Source organism: Pinus tabuliformis, chromosome 8 (assembly GCF_031772625.1).
Source record: "Pinus tabuliformis cultivar Carrire ecotype Pingquan chromosome 8, CPIR1, whole genome shotgun sequence".
NCBI classification, from domain to species: Eukaryota; Viridiplantae; Streptophyta; class Pinopsida; order Pinales; family Pinaceae; genus Pinus; species Pinus tabuliformis.
In genome coordinates, this window is record NC_142294.1 from 901754379 (window position 1) to 901779634 (window position 25256).

Here is a 25256-nt window from a genome sequence, read left to right on the forward strand (position 1 = left end):
AAGTTAGTCAATTCAAAAGGTATGAAAATTAGAGCTCTCTAATTTTAAGGTTCTAATTCTCTAAGTAAGCCAACATTCCTCCTCCTTTCTTTTGAAGATGTTGGCCTTTCATACTTTTCTTTTAAAATTTAAAGATAAATGTATAGCCCTTTAAATTTGGTTTGAAGGTATATTCTTATTATTTTTTTTTTATGGCTAGTTAGTTTGTGTTTATCCTTTAAGTTGTTTTTACACCTTATTTGCGGTGGTTTGAATATACTTATAGGTTACTTGGAGCGTGACTTATCACCATACACGAATAAAGCAATAACAATAAAAAATAAAAAAATAAAAAATAGAACATTGGTCAAATTTATACTCTAAGAAAATAAAGGTGTGATAAAGTATTTTCTTCTTAATATTTTAATGCAAGATTTGAATTGATTAACAATGATTTAGGCAATTTTTTATTTGGAAAATTAATTTCTAAATTTAAGATTACAACTAAATAATTAGAATTCATAAATTAATATATTAAAAATCACAATTACTAATTAATGTCTTACCAAAGAAAACATAAAGAAAAATGTTTTCTTGTTTAATAGAGTGCCACTCTAAAGCCATAAAAAAGTGTTCCATCTCTACTTCAAACCACATAGATCTACTTCAAATTTCCCTAAGAAATGTGTTCAAAATCTACTTCAAACCACCTTGAGAAAACATTCTTCTTCTATAATGTAGTTCCAATAACTGTACTTAGAACTAAGATATTCAATAAGACCTTAATGACTTTGAAAAATAAACAATAAAAAACTTGCTATCCAATTTGATATAACACTATATAAAATTTAAATAATAACATATGAAATTCATAAACTTAAACAGTATTATTGTTTTTTAATGTCTTAAATAATATTGTATTATTTATTTTAATATTTTACATAAATTTAACACAACTAAATAATTAGAATTCATAAATTAATATATTAAAAATCACAATCACTAATTTATATATAATAAAAAAATAAAATTAACTACCTAAATTTAAATTTGCATATTTTCAAGATTGTTAATAAAGAAAATTACTAATTAATACACACAAGCATGATGGCAAATGCATGAAACAAAAAACATTAAAATATAATATGCTAGTTCATGAAAAATTGGTAACAATATAATATGTTAGTTCATGAAATTTTGGTAATGGAAGTGTGAGTGGTGAGGCTGTTAGTCGCAATAATTGACTAATTAATACCCAAAATAATCCCAAATGCATGCAACAAAAAACATAAAAATATAACATGTTATTTCATATTTTTTTTAATTTTTAAACAATTTCTTGATTTATGGAATATAACGAAGGCTATTTAGTTTTATTATAATTCTTTAATGAATAAAGGTTTAAATTACTATTAAACAAAAAATAATGATAAAGAACACATTTCAAACCAATAAGAGCATGAGGTGAAAACTACTTCCTCTTAGAGTGTCCTGCATACAACCACATTAGATCTCAATTTCACAACCTTTGCTACAAAACTGACCTTTCTAGCCTTTTACAATGCCAAAATTATAGTGAACTCGGGAGGCTTCTCTCCAAGCTTTTTGAGCATCGAAATAAAATCTTAAATCAAAAATAAATAATTTGTCTTTTTAGTTCCGATAGATCATTATTTGGTCTCAGTGGACGTTAACAATCATCATCATCATCGAAATAAATAAAAAAAACTTGAATACAAAAATTAAATTACTATCTTAAAAATTTAAAAAATTATTTAATTCAAATTATTGATAAAAAAAATTCAAATTTATTTTTCGTTTTCACTATTATAAATTTATTAAATTATAATGCAGTGTTTTCGACCTGAAAAGATTATGAAATGTTTCACAAATATACAAAGTCAAACTGCATTCACTTCGGGTGGGAAATTTTGATTCCCCGTGACCCAGGCATAATTATACGAATGGAATATTTACTTTTAATGCCATCCATGCTGATTAGACGGTATCCAGGATTAGATGTAAAACGACACAAAATCAATTTTATAAATGTTCATGCCATTTAGGGAAGGCCGTACCTGTAGAGGTTGAGGTCAATATTTTGACTTTAAAACCATTTGTTTCACCTCATTGTAAAAAAGTTGTATCTAAATTTTCAAATTATAGTTTATTTAATAATAATTTCAATTTATTTTTTAAATTTATTTGGTTTTTTAATAAAGATAATAAAATTATAATATTTTAAGATTTTTGAAATATTAAATTTATTTATCTATTTAAAAACATATTTTAATAAAAAATCACAATTAGAAAAAAATCCAATATTCAAAATCATATTGTTGTAAACCCAGAATTAAATATAAGTATATATTCTGGCATACCCCAAGCGTCATCGCGTATTCTTGTAAACCCAGAATTGAATATAAAATGTAATTTATAAAATTATAATATTTTAAGATTTTTTGAAATATTAAATTTATTTATCTTTTTAAATACATGTTTTAATAAAAAATCACAATTAGAAAAAAGTCCAATATTCAAAATCATATTGTTGTAAACCCAGAATTAAATATAAGTATATATTCTGGCATACCCCAAGCGTCATCGCATATTCATGTAAACCCAGAATTAGATATAAAATGAAATTTATAAAATTATAATATTTTGTAATTTTTTGAAATATTAAATTTATTTATATATTTAAAAACATATTTTAATAAAAAAATCACAATTAAAAAATCCAATATTCAAAATCATATTCCTGTAAACCCAGAATTAAATATAAGTATATATTCTGGCATACCCCAAGCGTCATCGCTTATTCTTGTAAACCCAGAATTGAATATAAAATGTAATTTATAAAATTATAATATTTTAAAATTTTTTGAAATATTAAATTTATTTATCTATTTAAAAACATATTTTAATAAAAAATCACCATTAAAAAAAATCCAATATTCAAAATCATATTCTTGTAAACCCAGAATTGAATATAAAATTTGAAGTATATATTCTTGCGTACCCCAAGAGGCATCGCATAAAAGGTAAATAAATAAAAATAAATAGTCTTCAAATAAAAAATTATTCTATATACAAAAAAATTAAATTCTCCTCGAATAAAATATTTTAAAAAGGTAAATAAATAAAAATAAATAGTCTTCAAATAAAAAATTATTCTATATATAAAAATTAAATTCTCCTCGAATAAAAAATTTGAAGTACATATTCTTGCGTGCCCGAAGCATCTTCACATAAAATTAAATAAATCAATTTTTCTCTTCTCTTTCACGTGTGATTATAAAAGAATGTTCACATCAATAACTAAATACAAACTCGCCACAGCAACACATGTGGGATTTTAACACAAATCTAGTATGTCAACTCAGCACACGCTTGCAATTGGTCCTGTAACTGATTTCTATGGCACCATGAATGAAAGCCATTTTCCTCGTGCAGCAGCTGTTGCTGCTTTTTCTTCTTCATGCTTTCTACCACCATATTTGCTGTGTCTATGCCTGCACATCCATGGACCAAATTATTTAGAAAAAATATGAAGCAGCTGCAATGATACTCGTGTCTACAATGAAGATGCCTGTAGAATCAAATCAAATATATGACACTATGATATGCTTGTTGACTACCAAAAGCAGCACAGACCTGACAGGTAGCCACCATGTACATATCCATTGAATTTCTCGCTCGTGTGTTCTCCTGTGAAGTAAACGGGACCCACCGGTGCCTGCACTCAAACCACATTTTATGCATTTCAATTTCATACATATCTTCAGAAGAATTATAAAAGAACCTTATTGTTCTTGGTATATATATTTTAGCCTTACCCTTATGTCGTGGAAATGCTTCTTGTCCACCAAAATAGGATAATTACTGTAGCTCCCTCTCTGAAACCGGTTACTCCACCATTTTGGAACCAGAATTTGCTCTGCTTCAGGAATGCCATCGCCGAACATTTTTCTGAGCACCGCCATTGCTTCTGCTTTTGTCTCTTCATCGCTCTGTGCCTCTACCCGCTTCGATTCCTCGTCTGTGACTGTTACAACCAAGATGTTCGATCCTGGATATGCGTTTTCCATGTGCTGCAGCATAAATAATAATTCCATCAATAATCGCAATAATATTATTATGTTGTGAACGCGTTTTCTGAATGGGAAAGCTATTTGGCCATAATACCCACCTGCCAGAACGTATAATATCCACGCTTTGGGTGAGCATAAAGGAAGAACTCTGTACCATCCCCGGTGGGCCAGAACTTAGTGGGAAATTTCAGGAATATCTTCGTGTAAGTTCTGATATCGCAGTTGAAGAAAGTTTTTCTTTTCCAACACTGCACACCAATGGTATGAAATACATTATTGGTCAACAATAGTGTACATTACAGAATTGTACATTAAAGAAAATCGTCGAGAGAATTGGGTAGGCGATGTGTGTTTACAGGGAGAGGAGGGTTAAACTTGATGAGATCACTTTGAAGGACTCCGAGGCTAACAGACGAAATAACATATTTGGCCATGTAAAGTGACCCATCTTCTGTCTTAACAGTAGCACCATGGTTCGTATATTGTATTTCTGTCACCACCTGCAACATCAAAGGTACAAATCCGTCAGAATATTGCTTTACTCGACAGTCTGTAATGTGAAAATTCGATGATCTGTCTATCCTTTATGCATTAATCCACTGAGCTTGTACCTTGTTCAATTTTAGTCGGTCATCCACCACATACCCGCTGCCAGAATATTGAAGAAATTCTTCTGACAATTTACGGACGATATGTTCGTAGCCTCGATCATCGGCAACCATGAATTCCTTGTCCCCAAATTCGGTGAAAGTCGGGATGGGCTCTACTTCTGTATCAACATTAGTAATTAATAATCAGTAACCAGTCACGATTGCAATGTGTATGTAACTATACCAAAATGAAGATTATGGAAACTTGCATACCTGCCATCTCAAAATCATGCAAAATATAATCTATTGCCAATTCCAATGGCGTTGATGGAACGCTGAAGCATTTCATAAACATAAAACCGTATTAGAGGCTGCGAATTCATTAAAAAGTTATTAATAATGAAATCAAGCCCTGAATACTTACAATTCCTCGGATTTCAATTCTTCCAATGGCGAAACAGAATTAACCACTGTTGAAGCAGCTTCAATGGCCAACGCACGATTAGCAGAATCCACTGCCAAGTCATAGGAAGCTGCTGTAACAGATCCGGGGACTCGAGCACCGCTGTCATACACGAACAGCCTTAAATTAAATTAAATTGAAGGACTGCTTATACGACTAGTACATCATCAGAGCGAGCCATAGAGGAAATTAATTAGGGTTAATACCAGGGGTCATATATGTTGAATATGGCATTGCTATAATCAGAATAGCAGGTGCGGAGGCTGTGTTTTTTGGCAAGTTCCCATATGGGATTCATGTTATTACCCCCAACGCCTGCTACCCACCCTGCACCACTCTCTACTGTAAGGCCAGCGAACTCATGCTTCATTAACCGCCCACCGATTCGGTCCGAGGCCTCCAGAATGAGGAAGTCTTTGGTTCCATTGTCTGCGAGAACCTTTGCAGACATGATTCCTACAACCCAAGTTACAGATGACACGGATAAGCAAATATAAATTAAGCGATGACCCAATTTCAGGCACAGACCAAGCAAGCACACTATCCTTCCCTCCAGTTCACACAGTTGAGTTTCGTTACCTGAAATGCCTGCGCCGACTATTATGACACTGCAAGATGAAATCGAGGAATCCATGCTATGCGCTTAAGGAGCTGAATATTTCAATTACTGAATGATGAGAAAATTTGAAGAATTCGTGGCTATATATATTGTTAGCTCACACGTTGTCAATTCATTCACTCACGTGCGAAACGTGGGTGATGGTGGGAAACGTGGGTCGTTGACTCGGCGAACGCGGACGGCGGAGAGTGGAGCAGTGTCGATTTGATTTCAATTTTTTTAATAACTGACAATATCTATCTGTTCGACAGGTCATTATCATCATCAAAAAATGGTTGTGGGACAAATGTTTATTTTTTTTGCTTTCACTTTTAAATTAATTTAAAGATAAGAACTTGATGTAATATGAATTGGATAATAGATGTGTCAAATTTAATTGATAGGTTGATCATTTGAATGATATAGTAGCATGGGACATTTAAATAAGTGCCATCTTCAATAATGATTAATTCCAAGTCCAATAAAATGATTTTTAAACCTTCTCCCAAAAATAATGAAACCTTCATGTCTTTCGTGTTTCTTTTATCCTGTGCGCTAAGGTAGTTGGAACAATTATTCTTTGGCAACTATTTTCTTAATTCTACATGGATTATTCGTTTTCTTTGTCCTTTGAATTACTAGCCAAGGAGCTAATGAAACAACGTGGAATGATGAAGGAGATGATATTTGCAATGTCGTTGATACTAACGGTGCCAAGTAGGATTAGTAATCTTGAGTTCAATTTTATAATGACTTTCTTTTTCTTATTTTTGCAATCACTACAATATAGTTGTTAGAAATGTATTCAGTATTAAGAGGAGGGGGCGAGTGAATCAGTAGTGATTGTGTTTATTAACTTCTAAAATCTTTTTTAATTAGTGTAAAAAAAAAATTGAGTCAAAAACCGCCATTGTTGTTGTTGCGTTGCTCAAATAATTATATTAATCATCAAGTAATTCAATTACATAGAAAATATAAATTTCCTACTATCAAAGATAACTATGATCCTCATCTATGACTCTACAGTAATGAAGAAAATTTTCTTATTTACTGAATTTGCCAGAGCACCCACTCCACTCTTTTATCTCACGCTTGTTTCGCAATATTTCAGATTGGATTCAATCTGAATCACTCAACTAGAACAACAAATCAACCTCTAGCAATATAGGCTCAATACAATATATCATACCCACTGAAAACCAATCTGCACAACTCACTCAATCACTGCAACAATCCAATCAACAATACATGCAACATACATAAAAAATAATATGATGAAAACATGATAAGCAAGTATAAAGGAAATGATCTACAATCCTTCCTACTCCTTTACCATACTACTGCATAAGATCTTGGCTGAAACAAAGTTTTGTTGCCATCTTCTATCATTGTGATTTGCTAAAGATATTCTACATAAATTCCTGCACAGTTTGCACACACCACTCTTCACTCACTCACACTCTCCAAGCTCACACCACCATCACACTTTCTTCTCAAGTGAACCAACCCAATAGACTCATAATCTCCATCTATTTGTAATCTTCTGAAATGGTTAAGACAATTAATTCCAATTTTGTAGTGGAGCTTTGTTCATATGCTAAAATTGGTTCCATTCATTGCTTCTTGTTTCAATCAAGCCACTAACTTCATTTACTAATGAATATTGTTTTTTAACCATCTTCTAGAAGCAAAATAACCTTTTCTCGGCCTTATATAAAAAATCTCAATAAAAACACTGCTGGAAAAACCATAAAATAGCTTAGAAGCGCGAGGAATGTAGGGGAAATCAAGTGCAGGTGGCATACGGTATTTTCCTTCATAGGACTAGTGTATGTATGCCATTTTCCTTCATGAAAGTAGCATATCCATTCAAAAATCCAAGTTTTTCACTTGTTTCAAACACCTCTTGGAGTTGATATTTAGGAAAGTGCCTGGGGCATTGTGACAACCTTGCTAAAGAAAAATGACCAATTGTAGCCACTGCAACACTCCAAAAAGGTACTTTCACAACTCCATCATCATCACAAGTCAACTCGGTTGACTTGAATTCCATCCATCAGCTACTCCAACACTCAAGCCATCAAGCTTCTACACAACTACTCCATCATCTGCCACCATCAATTATAGACCCCGCAACTAATCATACAAGCTAAAACCCATCCATACACACACCTAACACCTTAAAAATTACTTGACAGTCTCCAATACTTTCAACTACGTGTAGCAGCGCCACATCCGGCCAAGGCATCCACACACAAGCCAACAACCAGCACTAGCATCTGCAACGACCAAGCTAAGGCCTACAACCAATGCACAAGTCAAGTACCATAGCACTAGCATAGAGCCAATCAACCAAAAAACCATGTACCAATCAACCATGGGCATAAACAATCACATACAACCAGGTTGACATCAATGCCAACCAACAACAATGCAACCTCCAATACCAATGCTACTAGGTTGGCATCAATTCCAACCAAACAACTAAGCCATAATGTCAATAATAGTCTCATGTATAATGTGATACTCGTTCATTCTTTGTATGACATCCACTTGTGTGTATATAGATAACCTTTTGATTTTTAACACAATGATTAAAATTCGGAAGCTAAATATTAAATTCTCATAATTCAAATGTCCCAAATGGGACCACTAATATTCTAGATTGTTCTTAGATCATTTCCTCTTTTCTCCAAAATTCTCTAAGTAAATATCATCATCATAAAGTCATTTCATAGCCGAGGGTCTAGGTAACCCATACTCCAAGAAAATTTTAACACAATCATTAAAATTCGGAAGCTAAATATTAAATTCTCATAATTCAAATGTCCCAAATGGGACCACTAATATTCTAGATTGTTCTTAGATCATTTCCTCTTTTCTCCAAAATTCTCTAAGTAAATATCATCATCATAAAGTCATTTCATAGCTGAGGGTCTAGGTAACCCATACTCCAAGAAAATATACTTCTAAAATCTTGAGCAAAGGTCCATATTTTGATATTTTTCATAAGCAATAAAGATCAGATTGCATTTTCCTTTGATCAACATAACTTCCATGATAAAAGAAATCATGTTTGCTATCCTTAGGGATTTTAAATTACTGCTTAGTTTATATATTTACAATTTGATCACCTCATCAACTACCTCCACTTTATTTCCCAAATGTTTCCATGCTCTTTTAACATACAAGTTGACACTTATTTCCAAAATTTCAGTGTCTTTTAAGATGGTGAAATGATCTTTGAAACTACTCATTACTTTAATTTTGTTCCAAATACAACGTTTGACTCCCAACAAATATTTCTTGGCTTCTCATCTATAGTTAGCATTTGTTTGAACTCTTCATATACAACCACCTTGTCTACTACTTATCCCTTTGTTGTTTCAAACAATAAATAATGATTTTGATTTATGATACAATTTCCTTTTACCAATAATGATTGCATATATGTAATATCGGTTACGTTTGCTTGTCATTCGTTTGGAAACTAAGCTAGTTATTCTTATATTTTATTAATTCCCTCTTGTTCGGATCCATCTTCAATCATTTCCACTTCATGAAGAAATTTTTTTTTTCTAATCTTTCAACCAAACTGTTGTCCTTTCTTATTCTATATTTCTCATAATTTATTCAATTTTTTTATTAAATTAGGTGAGAGCCCTAATCTAATTTTTTTTATCCAAGTCCTCTTGTTTTTGGATAGGCACTAATTACTTTCTCTTACTATATTAAATGGAAGGAAAGCTTAAGTTTTATAAGTTTTTGAATTTCATTATTTTTTTATTTTAACATCATAGTAACATTTTCTCTATCTTAGTCTATAATATCATCTATAAGAATATTATGTTCCAAATCTACAATAAAATAGACTTAAACTCCATTATTTTATTTTTTCTATTCAAATATGTTCTATCATTATGTGTTATTGTATTTTCATTTTCCTAACATTGATGGAGGATTGGATTAGGTCTCTAGCTACCACTTCACCAATGTGTTTATGTCTCTCACTCTTATCTTGTGAGAGAATGCTACTTACATCAATTCACACCTTAGTAGTCTCATATAACTTTTTTACAATTTGACTTGTTGTTACATCAAATTTTGGCCATAAAACAGCCATTTTTTATTGCCATATCTTATAATCAATAGAGGATAACAATCTAGGTGTTAGAATACCCTTTATCAGCTCAATATATACATTATGCTTTTTCTACTTGGAAGATTCCTCATTATGACTTATGAGAAGAACTTTACCCTTAGCTATCCCCCAAGTTATTTTATCTTGAAGCAATATACTTAATAAATTGGATATAACATGTTAGAAAAAATGAGTAATTATTGATGTTTTTGAATCAATCTTGTTTTGACTCTAAGTCATTATCCTCTCTTTCTTGGTTTGAGGTAATGGGGTATCCACATCCATAAGATACTCTAAAGCATTTTTTATCAAATTTGTCCTTGTGGGGTTATCAACTCCACTTCTATTTCATTAGTTCCTTATTGACTTGTAGTTCCCTAAATAACTTTTGATTAGGTGTTTTTGTTGACCATCTTCTATTTTTCTGCATCAAAAGTGTGGGTATACTGGGGTGAACTTCATAGAAGTTCTTAAATTATATATGATTTGTTGACGATCATATTTTCATATTTCATTTTCTTTAAAATTGAAAGAATTAATCAACTTATAAATAATAGGAATATTTGTTCTTATCTCGATTATGAAACAAAACATTCTAGTAGGAATAATGAATCTTGACATTCTACTCGTAGAATCAAATGAATTTCGTTAGAATAATATCTCTGTATGATATACTCAAAAGAAAATATCATGGGAGTTAGATATATAGGTAACTTGCAAACTTTTACCTATGTTCTATCAATTCTTAACCTTGTATAAGCCTTCTCTAAATACCAATCAACACATTTGAATTGGGAATTCATTTGTAAGAGGAACTTGTAATCATCTATGATTCTTGGAGGTGGTTGACTATAAATCAAAGTATAGACAATAAAAATTTTGTATCTGTTAGGTCTATCACCATATTTTATCATCTATGTCCATTCAAAAGGTAAAATGTTCTCCCCTAACTAATTTTTATTTTATAAAGCTAATGATTCAAAGTGAAATGCTTGCTAAACCATAATCAAATATACTAAATAGGAATTATATTAATATTTTCTCTTCCTCAAATTGATCCAACTATTTATGTATTTTATTTAAAAGAAATGATACATAATTAAATCTTGTAAAGTGAAGGATCTTATGTAAGAATCCCAATATAAAAACATCATCTTTGGTATCATCATGATATCCTAACATAATACTAACCATTGATGTCATATATATTTTCCTAAATATTTGGATATCTTACTATCCAAAGGATTTTTAATTTGGGGAAATGTGTTTCCTTTTGTGCTTAGGGTTATGTTGACAATGCTAGATCCGCCAACATTCAGGGGATCTCCCAAGTATGAAGTCCTATTGTAGTGGCTACAACCACCCTCCAAAACTTTGGCTCGCATGAAAATTTCGGAGCCTACCTTGGATCCTATAACCAATCATCCTTGGTCACTTGTTGGTAAGCTGATGATCTCAAGATTCCCCTCCTTGATCTTAAGTGTCGTTCATGCTCTCATCTTTATAGTATGTGTCATCTATGGGCATAGGGAATGAGGTTCGACATGCAAAGGGAATGTTGTTTTGCATCAAGGGAGTCGTGTGTGTATGAGTTGTTATCATCGCATAGACATGTTTCACACTCAGTTCACGCACTCTTTTCATGAAGGTTTTGCATCAAGCAGAGTATGTTTTATACATTCTGGATTGTCTATGTTGCATCACTAAGTGTCTGTGTGTGATCACAATCAAGTCTTATCGATGTTTACATATGTTTCACTGATCTCATGCTTAGCCAATTGCCCAAGCATCTTAGCCTGATTCAATATCCCAGAATTGTGCACTTTGTTTTTGCAACCATAAGGATTCCACCCTGGCCTGTTGAAACTCTGCATGGCGTAGAGACCCCAACTTCCCCTGGCATCCAAAACGGCACAATGGTTTCCTCTAGTGTCCTTCCCCAATCCGGAACACACTTTCATCATAACTGCAAAGTATTGTCCCTCAGCTGCTTAGTGTGCCTTGCATCCAGAAACTGCACAATGTTGTCCCTCAACTACCTAGCCAAGACTTCTCTTCAGAAATGTGCAAAAAAGACAAGAAGCCAGCACTGCTCTCCAAAAATGCGCAGAGCAACCCGATTGCCCTGAATTCATAAATTGTGCGAAGGTGTCCAAGCTTCCCTATCTGCCTTGCATGTAGAAACTGCACAGATAGGCCTCCCATGGCCTCATCTCAACAACAGTCACTACCCACTGAAACCATGCTCATTTATCTCTCAATGACTACAGGAATAGGTGACATGATGAGACCACTCCCAAGGAGTTGAGGATAAGGAACAAGGAACCAAGTGATGGAAACGATTAGGACTACATGAAAACTACGTCAGATGCATGATCATCTCGAGGGTAAGTATGGTAAGTAAAGAACACCTTTCGAAGTACACCTCTTAGTTGAGTTTGCAGGGCTGCTTGTCATTGTCATATAATCTTGTCTTTAGTAACATGCATGTGTGAAAATACAAATAAGTCATTTCATGTGTTTCCTCTACGTGTCTTTCTTCGTTTTCACTTATTTAACCAACTGTCATCTTCGACATGTTGATTTCCATGTTATGCTTGCGACCTTGTTCTGGTGATATCGAAGGTTTGTCTTCATGTGTATGAGTTGTTTCGACTATGTAAACACTTGTCGCAATCACGCATAATGTTGTATGCATTGCTGCACAAGTGTCATCACAATCATCTGAAGGTCTATCCGAAGCGTCACACTTGTTGCTTTCACCATTAGACAGTCCTGTAGTCAGTCACACTGAGCATATGTTGTCTTGTTGGTTTGAGGTGTCTTGTCATCGACTCAAGTTGAGTGTGTGTTCGCAAGTTCATGTATACACGAGTTCACTCACTCACACACTTAGCCATTTTTTCTGACCACCCTCCATCATTTGGACCTCCATTGAGCTGAACTACGCAGTCTCAGCCCTTAGTGATCAAGCACTGTTTCCCATAACTATGTAGAGCTTAAGGCTACCCTCTAAGTAGTATGCACTGCACAATCCTCGAATCAACCTAGTTGACTGTCACCCAAAACAACGCAAAATTTTCCCAAGAAGCCATTTCAGTTTGTGCTTCCCGCAAGCCTATCTATCAAGCCTCTCGCTTGTCAACTGAAGAATTTGACTTGAGAAGTGAACCAGGGCTACACTCATCTCCAAAACTACGTAGAAGCGATTAACCTGCCTTCCTGCACTACGTAAAGAAATTGCGCATACATGAGGGACAGGAACCCGCTGCCTGTCATTTCACTGACACTGGAGTTTGCGCAGTTTTGTCAATCAGCCCCCCTCTCAGCCTGCTTGCCACTCCTCCTAAAAATTGCGCATTTTTCATCGACAGTCCACCTGCTGCCTGACACCCCTCTTAGCTCGAAAACTACATAGACATGTCCTGCATGACTACCTCCCAGATCTATGCAGTTTTGACCAAAAAGCTCCTGCAGCCCGATCTTGACCTCCTCTAGAAATCTTCTGTCTTAACCGTAGCACAATGGTTCGTATATTGTATTTCTGTCACCACCTGCAACATCAAAGGTACAAATCTGTCAGAATATTGCTTTGCTCGACAGTGTGTGATGTGAAAATTCGATGATCTGTCTATCCTTTATGCATTAATCCACTGAGCTTGTACCTTGTTCAATTTTAGTCGGTCATCCACCACATGCCCGCTGCCAGAATATTGAAGAAATTCTTCTGACAATTTACGGACGATATGTTCGTAGCCTCGATCATCGGCAACCATGAATTCCTTGTCCCCAAATTCGGTGAAAGTCGGGATGGGCTCTACTTCTGTATCAACATTAGTAATTAATAATCAGTATCCAGTCACGATTGCAATGTGTATGTAATTATACCAAAATGAAGATTATGGAAACTTGCATACCTGCCATCTCAAAATCATGCAAAATATAATCTATTGCCAATTCCAATGGCGTTGATGGAACGCTGAAACATTTCATAAACATAAAACCGTATTAGAGGCTGCGAATTCATTAAAAAGTTATTAATAATGAAATCAAGCGCTGAATACTTACAATTCCTCGGATTTCAATTCTTCCAATGGCGAAACGGAATTAACCACAGTTGAAGCAGCTTCAATGGCCAACGCACGATTAGCAGAATCCACTGCCAAGTCATAGGAAGCTGTGTAACAGATCCGGGGACTCGAGCACCGCTGTCATACACGAACAGCCTTAAATTAAATTAAATTAAAGGACTGCTGATACGACTAGTACATCATCAGAGCGAGCCATAGAGGAAATTAATTAGGGTTAATACCAGGGGTCATATATGTTGAATATGGCATTGCTATAATCAGAATAGCAGGTGCGGAGGCTGTGTTTTTTGGCAAGTTCCCATATGGGATTCATGTTATTACCCCCAACGCCTGCTACCCACCCTGCACCACTCTCTACTGTAAGGCCAGCGAACTCATGCTTCACTAACCGCCCACCGATTCGGTCCGAGGCCTCCAGAATGAGGAAGTCTTTGGTTCCATTGTCTGCGAGAACCTTTGCAGACATGATTCCTAACAACCCAAGTTACAGATGACACGGATAAGCAAATATAAATTAAGCGATGACCAATTTCAGGCACAGACCAAGCAAGCACACTATACTTCCCTCCAGTTCACACGGTTGAGTTTGGTTACCTGAAATGCCTGCGCCGATTATTATGACACTGCAAGATGAAATCGAGGAATCCATGCTATGCGCTTAAGGAGCTGAATATTTCAATTACTGAATGATGAGAAAATTTGAAGAATGCGTGTCTATATATATTGTTAGCTCACACGATGTCAATTCATTCACTCACGTGCGAAACGTGGGTGATGGTCGGAAACGTGGGTCGTTGACTCGGCGAACGCGGACGGCGGAGAGTGGAGCAGTGTCGATTTGATTTCAATTTTTTTAATAACTGACAATATCTATCTGTTCGACAGGTCATTATCATCATCAAAAAATGGTTGTGGGACAAATATTTATTTTTTTTGCTTTCACTTTTAAATTAATTTAAAGATAAGAACTTGATGTAATATGAATTGGATAATAGATGTGTCAAATTTAATTGATAGGTTGATCATTTGAATGATATAGTAGTATGGGCCATTTAAATAAGTGCCATCTTCAATAATGATTAATTCGAAGTCCAATAAAATGATTTTTAAACCTTCTCCCAAAAATAATGAAACCTTCATGTCTTTCGTGTTTCTTTTATCATGTGCGCTAAGGTAGTTGGAACAATTATTCTTTGGCAACTGTTTTCTTAATTCTACATGGATTGTTCGTTTTCTTTGTCCTTTGAATTACTAGCCAAGGAGCTAATGAAACAACGTGGAATGATGAAGGAGATGATATTTGCAATGTCGTTGATACTAACTGTGCCAAGTAGGATTAGTAATCTTGAGTTCAATTTTATAATGACTTTCTTTTTCTTATTTGTGCCATCACTACAATATAGTTGTTAGAAATGTATTCAATATTAAGAGGAGGGGGCCAGTGAATCAGTAGTGACTGTGTTTATTAACTTCTAAAATCTTTTTTAATTACTGCAAAAACCTTTTTGGATCAAAAACCACCATTGTTGTTGTTGCTTTGCTCAAATAATTATATTAATCATCAAGTAATTCAATTACATAGAAAATATAATTGCTTACTATCAAAGAGAACTATGATCCTCATCTATGACTCTACACTAATGAAGAAAATTTTCCTATTTACTGAATTTGCCAGAGCACCCACTCCACTCTTTTATCTCACGCTTGTTTCGCAATATTTCATATTGGATTCAATCTGAATCACTCAACTAGAACAACACATCAACCTCTAGCAATATGGGCTCAATACAATATATCATACCCACTGAAAACCAATTTGCACAACTCACTCAATCACTGCAACAATCCAATCAACAATACATGCAACATACATAAAAAATAATATGATGAAAACATGATAAACAAGTATAAAGGAAATGATCTACAATCCTTCCTACTCCTTTACCATACCACTGCATAAGATCTTCGCTGAAACAAAATTTTGTCGCCATTTTCTATCACTGTGATTTGCTAAAGATATTCTACATAAATTCATGCACAATTTGCACACACCATTCTTCACTCACTCATCCTCTCCAAGCTTACACCACCATCACACTTTCTTCTCAAGTGAACCAACCCAATAGACTCATAATCTCCATCTATTTGTAATCTTCTGAAATGGTTAGGACAATTAATTCCAAATTTGTTGTGGAGCTTTGTTCATATGCTAAAATTGGTTCCATTCATTGCTTCTTGAGTCAATCAAGCCACTAACTTCATTTACTAATGAATATTGTTTTTTAACCATCTTCTAGAAGCAAAATAACCTTTTCTCGGCCTTATATAAAAAATCTCAATAAAAACACTGCTGGAAAAACCATAAAATAGCTTAGAAGCGCGAGGAATGTAGGGGAAATCAACTGCAGGTGGCATACGGTCTTTTCCTTCATAGGACTAGTGTATGTATGCCATTTTCCTTCATGAAAGTAGCATATCCATTCAAAAATCCAAGTTTTGCACTTGTTTCAAACACCTCTTGGAGTTGATCTTGAGGAAAGTGCTTGGGGCATTGTGGCAACCTTGCTAAAGAAAAATGACAAATTGTAGCCACTGCAACACTCCAAAAAAGTACTTTCACAACTCCATCATCATCACAAGTCAACTGGATTGACTTGAATTCCATCCATCAGCTACTCCAACACTCAAGCCATCAAGCTTCTACACAACTACTCCATCATCTGCCACCATCAATTATAGACCCCGCAACTAATCATACAAGCTAAAACCCATCCATACACAAACCTAACACCTTAAAAATTACTTGACAGTCTCCAATACTTTCAACTACTTGTAGCAGCTCCACATCCAGCCAAGGCATCCACACACAAGCCAACAACCAACACTAGCATCTGCAACCACCAAGCTAAGGCCTACAACCAATGCACAAGTCAAGTACCATAACACTAGCATAAAGCCAATCAACCAAAAAACCATGTACCAATCAACCATGGGCATAAACAATCACATACAACCAGGTTGACATCAATGCCAACCAACAACAATGCAACCTCCAATACCAATGCTACTAGGTTAGCATCAATTCCAACCAAACAACTAAGCCATAATGTCAATAATAGTCTCATGTATAATGTGATACTCGTTCATTCTTTGTACGACATCCACTTGTGTGTATATAGATAACCTTTTGATTTTTAACACAATCATTAAAATTGGGAAGCTAAATATTAAATTCTCATAATTCAAATGTCCCAAATGGGACCACTAATATTCTAGATTGTTCTTAGATCATTTCCTCTTTTCTCCAAAATTCTCTAAGTAAATATCATCATCATAAAGTCATTTCATAGCCGAGGGTCTAGGTAACCCATACTCCAAGAAAATATACTTCTAAAATCTTGAGCAAAGGTCCATATTTTGATATTTTTCATAAGCAATAAAGATCAGATTGCATTTTCCTTTGATCAACAAATCATGTTTGCTATCCTTAGGGATTTTAAATTACTGCTTAGTTTATATATTTACAATTTGATCACCTCATCAACTACCTCCACTTTATTTCCCAAATGTTTCCATGCTCTTTTAACATGCAAATTGAGACTTATTTCCAAAATTTCAGTGTCTTTTAAGATGGTGAAATGATCTTTGAAACTACTCATTACTTTAATTTTGTTCCAAATACAATGTTTGACTCCCAAAAAAATATTTCTTGGCTTCTAATCTATAGTTAGCATTTGTTTGAACTCTTCATATACAACCACCTTGTCTACTACTTATCCCGTTGTTGTTTCAAACAATATATAATGATTTTGATTTATGATACAATTTCCTTTTATCAATAATGATTGCATATATGTAATCTCGGTTACGTTTGCTTGTCATTCGTTTGGAAACTAAGCTAGTTATTCTTATATTTTATTAATTCCCTCTTGTTCGGATCCATCTTCAATCATTTCCACTTCATGAAGAAATTTTTGTTTTTCTAATCTTTCAACCAAACTGTTGTCCTTTCTTCTTCTATATTTCTCATAATCTTTTCAATTTTTTTATTAAATTAGGTAAGAGCCCTAATCTAATTTTTTTTATCCAAGTCCTCTTGTTTTTGGATAGGCACTAATTACTTGCTCTCACTATATTAAATGGAAGGAAAGCTTAAGTTTTATAAGTTTTTGAATTTCATTATTTTTTTATTTTAACATCAGAGCAACATTTTCTCTATCTTAGTTTATCATCTATAAGAATATTATGTTCCAAATCTACAATAAAATAGACTTAAACTCCATTATTTTATTTTTCTATTCAAATATGTTCTATCATTATGTGCTATTGTATTTTCATTTTCCTAACATTGATGGAGGATTGGATTAGGTCCCTAGCTACCACTTCACCAATGTGTTTATGTCTCTCAATCTTATCTTGTGAGAGAATGCTACGTACATCAATTCACACCTTAGTAGTCTCATATAACTTTTTTCCAATTTGACTTGTTGTTACATCAAATTTTGGCCATAAACAGCCATTTTTTATTGCCATATCTTATATTCAATAGAAGATAACAATCTGGGTGTCGACATACCCTTTGTCAGCTCAATATATACATTATGCTTTTTCTACTTGGAAGATTCTTCATTATGACTTATGAGAAGAACTTTACCCTTAGCTATCCCCCAAGTTATTTTATCTTGAAGTAATATACTTAATAAATTGGATATAACATGTTAGAAAAAATGAGTAATTATCGATGTTTTTGAATCAATCTTGTTTTGACTCTAAGTCATTATCCTCTCTTTCTTGGTTTGAGGTAATGGGGTATCCACATCCATAAGATACTCTAAAGCATTTTTTATCAAATTTGTCCTTGTGGGGTTATCAACTCCACTTCTATTTCATTAGTTCCTTATTGACTTGTAGTTCCCTATATAACTTTTGATTAGGTGTTTTTGTTGACCATCTTCTATTTTTCTGCATCAAGAGTGTGGGTATACTGGGGTGAACTTCATAGAAGTTCTTAAATTATATATGATTTGTTGAGGATCATATTTTCATATTTCATTTTCTTTAAAATTGAAGGAATTAATCAACTTATAAATAATAGGAATATTTGTTCTTATATCGATTATGAAACAAAACATTCTAGTAGGAATAATGAATCTTGACATTCTACTCTTAGAATCAAAATGAAATTCGTTAGAATAATATCTCTGTATGATATACTCAAAAGAAAATATCATGGGAGTTAGATATATAGGTAACTTGCAAACTTTTACCTATGTTCTATAAATTATTAACCTTGTATAAGCCTTCTCTAAATACCAATCAACACATTTCAATTGGGAATTCATTTGTAAGAGGAACTTGTAATCATCTATGATTCTTGGAGGTGGTTGACTATAAATCAAAGTATAGACAATAAAAATTTTGTATCTGTTAGGTCTATCACCATATTTTATCATCTGTGTCCATTCAAAAGGTAAAATGTTCTCCCCTAACTAATTTTTATTTTATAAAGCTAATGATTCAAAGTGAAATGCTTGCTATACCATAATCAAATATACTAAATAGGAATGATATTAATATTTTCTCTTCCTCAAATTGATCCAACTATTTATGTATTTTCTTTAAAAGAAATGATACATAATTAAATCTTGTAAAGTGAAGGATCTTATGTAAGAATCCCAATATAAAAACATCATCTTTGGTATCATCATGATATCCTAACATAATACTAACCATTGATATCATATATATTTTACTAAGTATTTGGATATCCTACTATCCAAAGGATTTTTAATTTGGGGAAATGTGTTTCCTTTTGTGGTTAGGGTTATGTTGACGATGCTAGATCCACCAACATTCAGGGGATCTCCCAAGTATGAAGTCCTATTGTAGCGGCTACAACCACCCTCCAAAATTTTGGTTTGCATGAAAATTTTGGAGCCTACCTTGGATCCTATAACCAATCATCCTTGGTCACTTGTTGGTAAGATGATGATCTCAAGATTCCCCTCCTTGATCTTAAGAGTCGTTCATGCTCTCATCTTTACAGTATGTGTCATCTATGGGCATAGGGAATGAGGTTCGACATGCAAAGGGAATGTTGTTTTGCATCAAGGGAGTCGTGTGCGTATGAGTTGTTATCATTGCATAGACATGTTTCACACTCAGTTCACGCACTCTTTTCATGAAGGTTTTGCATCAAGCAGAGTATATTTTATACATTCTGGATTGTCTATGTTGCATCACTAAGTGTCTGTGTGTGATCACAATCAAGTCTTATCGATGTTTACATATGTTTCTCTGATCTCATGCTTAGCCAATTGCCCAAGCATCTTAGCCTCATTCAATATCCCAGAATTGTGCATTTTGTTTTTGCAACCATAAGGATTCCTCCCTGGCCTGCTGAAACTCTGCATGGCATAGAGACCCCAACTTCCCCTGGCATCCAAAATGACGCAGTGGTTTCCTCTAGTGTCCTTCCCCAATTCGGAACACACTTTCATCATAACTGCAAAGTATTGTCCCTCGGCTGCTTAGTGTGCCTTACATCCAGAAACTACACAATGTTGTCCCTCAACTACCTAGCCAAGACTTCTCTTCAGAAATGTGCAAAAAAGACAAGAAGCCAACATTGCTCTCCAAAAATGCGTAGAGTAGCCCGATTGCCCTGAAATCATAAATTGTGCAAAGGTGTCCAAGCTTCCCTATCTGCCTTGCATGTAGAAACTGCACAAATAGGCCTCCCATGGCCTCATCTCAACAACAGTCACTACCCACTGAAACCATGCTCATTTATCTCTCAGTGACTACAGGAATAGGTGACATGATGAGACCACTCCCACGGAGTTGAGGATAAGGAACAAGGAACCAAGTGATGGAAATGATTAGGACTGCATGAAAACTACGTCAGATGCATGATCATCTCGAGGGTAAGTATGGTAAGTAAAGAACACCTTTTGAAGTACACCTCTTAGTTGAGTTTGCAGGGCTGCTTGTCATTGTCATATAATCTTGTCTTTAGTAACATGCATGTGTGAAAATACAAATAAGTCATTTCATGTGTTTCCTCTACATGTCTTTCTTCATTTTCACTTATTTAACCAACTGTCATCTTCGACATGTCGATTTCCATGTTATGCTTGCGACCTTGTTCTGGTGATATCGAAGGTTTGCCTTCATGTGTATGAGTTGTTTCGACTATGTAAACACTTGTGGCAATCACGCATAATGTTGTATGAATTGCTGCACAAGTGTCATCACAATCATCTGAAGGTCTATCCGAAGTGTCACACTTGTTGCTTTCACCATTAGACAGTCCTGCAGTCAGTCACATTGAGCATATGTTGTCTTGTTGGTTTGAGGTGTCTTGTCATCGACTGAAGTTGAGTGTGTGTTCGCAAGTTCATGTATACACGAGTTCACTCGCTCACACACTTAGCCATTTTTTCTGACCACCCTCCATCATTTGGACCTCCACTGAGCTGAACTACGCAGTCTCAGCCCTCAGTGATCAAGCACTGTTGCCCATAACTATGTAGAGCTTAAGGCTACCCTCTAAGTAGTATGCACTGCACAATCCTCGAATCAACCTAGTTGACTGTCACCCAAAACAACACAAAATTTTCCCAAGAAGCCATTTCAGTTTGTGCTTCCCGCAAGCCTATCTATCAAGCCTCTTGCTTGTCAACTGAAGAATTCGACTTGAGCAGTGAACCAGGGCTACACTCATCTCCAAAACTACGTAGAAGTGATTAACCTACCTTCCTGCACTACGTAAAGAAATTGCGCATACATGAGAGGCAGGAACCCACTGCCTGTCATTTCACTGACACTGGAATTTGCGCAGTTTTGTCAATCAGCCCCCCCTCTCGGCCTGCTTGCCACTCCTCCTAAAAATTGCGCATTTTTCATGGACATTCCACCTGCTGCCTGACACCCCTCTTAGCTCGAAAACTACATAGACATGTCCTGCATGACTACCTCCCAGATCTATGTAGTTTTGACCAACAAGCTCCTGCAACCCGATCTTGACCTCCTCTAGAAATTAATGCAGTTTTCATTGCCAGTGCCCCCTACTGCCCGCAGTTCCTTCCCGATAAAAATTGCACAATTCTGCCTCCTATCTGAGCCAGATCTAGTAGATGTCACCTGCTGTCCCGGACTGCTCAACCTAACCTCCCAGTGACCTCTGCACAGTTTTTCTTGACAGTTCCTTAGAGCCTCACATCCAGGCGTGACATGTGCTTTGTGCTATTTCAAAGGCTCGTCCTTTGTCTCGATCACTTGCACTTGGGAACAAAAGACAATGCATCATGGTAGACTAGGGGATTTCTAGATTTGATGTCATCTTATCATGAGTGATTACAGAAACATGTACATGGATGAGACATGGCGCGATGATGAACATGGAGCATATGCTAGAAGACTTACTCACAGTTGGATGAACACACGAAGCGTACCAAGTAGCAAGCGAAGAAGACACGTGCACATTCATTAACCATCAAGCGAACACCAAGACCATTGAAGACTCCGTGCACTTTTCCATGCGAAGGTGAAGATATGTTACACCACGAGTGCACTCATCACTCAGTAGCATAATAGCTTGCCATGAACAACACAACCAACAGTGTCATGTTGAGTTGTGTCATGAGTCGCCTCGACCACATCACTTCTTTGGGTCATAACTATGTAATCAATGTAATGTAACGTGGCAGTCCAAGAGACCCACGGATGAAGTTAAAGGGTCATGTAAGTCGAACAATCATGAGGGAAGTTGAACAGTCACAAGGGTCAATTTCACCCTTGGCTATATATACCCCTCATTTGTACATGCAAAATACTTTTCGCCTTGGCTCCTGCCACATAGCCTTGAGATTTTGTAGTCTTTTCTTTGAGGAGTGAGTAGTGGCTCCAACAACCTACTTTTAGGGTTAGCGACGTATAGTGTATGGCTATGTCTTGGAACTTTCGCTTAGTTCAGAAGCCTGTTAACAGGCTAGCAAGTTTTCACACATGTATTGTATTCGTTTGTAAGACTATTCTCTGGATGCTTGTAATGCATGTTGCTTTAGCCTGTGCTAAGATAGTTGAACTATTTCGATTTTTTTAGTGCATATCTCATTGGAAATGTGTTGTATTAGTTCTTAATGTTGTGTCGCCTATGTGGAATTCTCTGCTCGACACTTGACATATTCATTCTTGTAAACTTATTACAACGACCGTCGCACTTCTGTGGACTATTCCGCTAGGTGTTGTACATGCTATCTCTTCACTTTGTGTTTGTGACTATCGCATCCATGCGGACTACTCTACTGGAAGCTGCGCATGTCCTGTTATGTTGTGTGTCTCTAGCTGAGTTGGGACTATTCCTTTTCGACTTGAGACTCACTCTCACCCTCTCCCTCTACAACGAAAGAACTTAGACACAAGTTACAGTAAGCACTCACCAAGCACACGAACCTCGCTATTTGAGGACTAAGTGTTGGGCATGGAATCCCCCTAAAGGCATGTTTTGGGGCTCAAAGCCCAAGTTTTGACCGAATTTTGTTGTAAAGTTTTACGAATTGCAGGCGCAGGGCGTGAAGAGTATGATAGAGTCAAAGGGTTGTCCACCCTAGTTTTGTAATGTAATGTCGGCCTACCCATGGTCCGTGGACCATGGGATTGTATAAATAAAGTGAGGCTCTAAGCGTAAAAGATATGGAGATAGTAGAGAAGCAAGAGTCTAAGTGACTAAGTGTAAAGTGTATCTTTGGGTCGTAGGGTAGGAGAAGTCTCTACAGCTGAGTGCGCAGAGACCTAGTAGTCCGCAGCTGAGTGCGCGGACCCCTGCAACTGAGTGCGCAGGGTGGAGTCGAGTTTGTAACTGAGGAAGGAATTAATAAGGAGAAGCTTTATCATAATTTTGTGCATCTATTCTTGGGTTAATGCATGTTTGCTATAATTTGCGAATATACTATTTATTTACTGCGTGCATCGGTATGAATGTTTTATATTGTTAAGTATAACTTAAAGCATGCAAGTAGGCTAAGATAATCAACTAACATTGGAATATTAGTAAATTCTTGGGTAATAACATAGAAGCACAGTGTTCGGCCCTTGAGTGGGGCTACGCAAAGGTAGTATCTCGAGCTGTGAGATACGGGAAAGTGCGCGAAGTGACTTACGTGCAGAGTCGAACCACGGACCACTTGAACTCATCAAACATCTCCAGGGTGCGGAAACCTAGTTCTAGCACCCTCCCATACTACTTCAGGTGAGACCTCAGTCCGCGCTTCGCAGAATGTTGCCAAAAGGGCAAGTACTACTGGGATTTGTTTGGCTAAATCACCTCTAAACCTGGGTTAGGCCCCAACAAGCCAACAAATGGTTCCATTGCCGGGACAAGGATTTACATAAGAAATGTCTGATGTTGTATCACTAGAATCCGATAAAGAAAGGAATTGAAGAGTGGCTGGACAGGAAGATTGATGAGTTCACAACGCAGAAAAACAAGAATCCGTGAGTATTGAAGGAAGAGTGGTTAGAATGCTACTTATATACGGAAATGCATGAAATTTTCTTTTCATCCTTCCCCTTTGAGTTATACGAGTGGATCGCGAAGCTAGTAGAAAGTCATGGAAGGTGTAGGCTTGACAAACCTATTGTGTGGACTCCAGAGCTAGTGCGTAGAGTAGAAGCATCGGAAGATAAAATCACACACACTGTGGACCATTGGCTTGATCGGATTATAGGAGGGTTTATCACTGAGTTCGCAGTAGATACTTCATTCAGCTACAATGAGGTGGAACAACACTTCTTCGAAGGATTGTGAGGTAAGTACGTTAAACATTTGAACACTTGGATTAAGATGCTACTGTGTGAAAAGCGGGTTATGCAAATAAATTGATGTTTTAGGCTATGTGAAGTGGGAGGATCTACATAAACGAAGGTAGCACAAAATTAGAAATTAGCCCTTTGATTTCACCTCTGCGAGAAAGCAAGGAAGAGCTCGCAAAGGTTTCGCCAAGAAGTGCGATCAATTTGATAAGGTAGCGAATTCCACGTATATCACTTCCACCTACACCACCACCAGTCTCACCATCTTCAACCCCGTCTTCTCCCACACCACCTCCGCCACCACCACAGTTCAATATAGCAAGCATGATAAAATTACCAATGTTCAAAGGAGTAGGGAATGAAGATTTGGACCAATTTTTGTTCATGGTAAAGGCTGTATGGGAAGCGCAAGGAGTCACAGATGACAATATAAAGAAAGCAACACTGGTGAGTGCCTTAAAAGATCGTGTAATGACATGGTATAT

At 35.7% G+C, this 25256-nt stretch overlaps 2 protein-coding genes across 2 annotated transcripts; both read right to left on the reverse strand.

The window, feature by feature from the left end:
• Window positions 1–3239: 3239 nt before the first annotated feature.
• On the reverse strand, window positions 3240–5792 carry LOC149238455 (polyamine oxidase 1-like). Its single transcript, XM_089366980.1, has 10 exons — window positions 5706–5792; window positions 5333–5582; window positions 5088–5228; window positions 4937–4998; window positions 4685–4842; window positions 4430–4573; window positions 4172–4321; window positions 3819–4073; window positions 3637–3718; window positions 3240–3494 (listed from the first exon to the last, which is right to left on the reverse strand). Exons 1-10 carry the CDS (start codon window positions 5758–5760, stop codon window positions 3349–3351), a joined length of 1443 nt encoding a protein of 480 aa, XP_089223106.1. The 5' UTR covers window positions 5761–5792; the 3' UTR covers window positions 3240–3348.
• Window positions 5793–13359: 7567 nt separating this feature from the next.
• Window positions 13360–14637, reverse strand: LOC149238456 (polyamine oxidase 1-like). Its single transcript, XM_089369568.1, has 6 exons — window positions 14551–14637; window positions 14178–14427; window positions 13934–14062; window positions 13783–13844; window positions 13531–13688; window positions 13360–13419 (listed from the first exon to the last, which is right to left on the reverse strand). The coding sequence occupies exons 1-6, from the start codon at window positions 14603–14605 to the stop codon at window positions 13360–13362; spliced, it is 714 nt and encodes a 237-aa protein (XP_089225694.1). The 5' UTR covers window positions 14606–14637.
• Between the last annotated feature and the right edge of the window lie 10619 nt (window positions 14638–25256).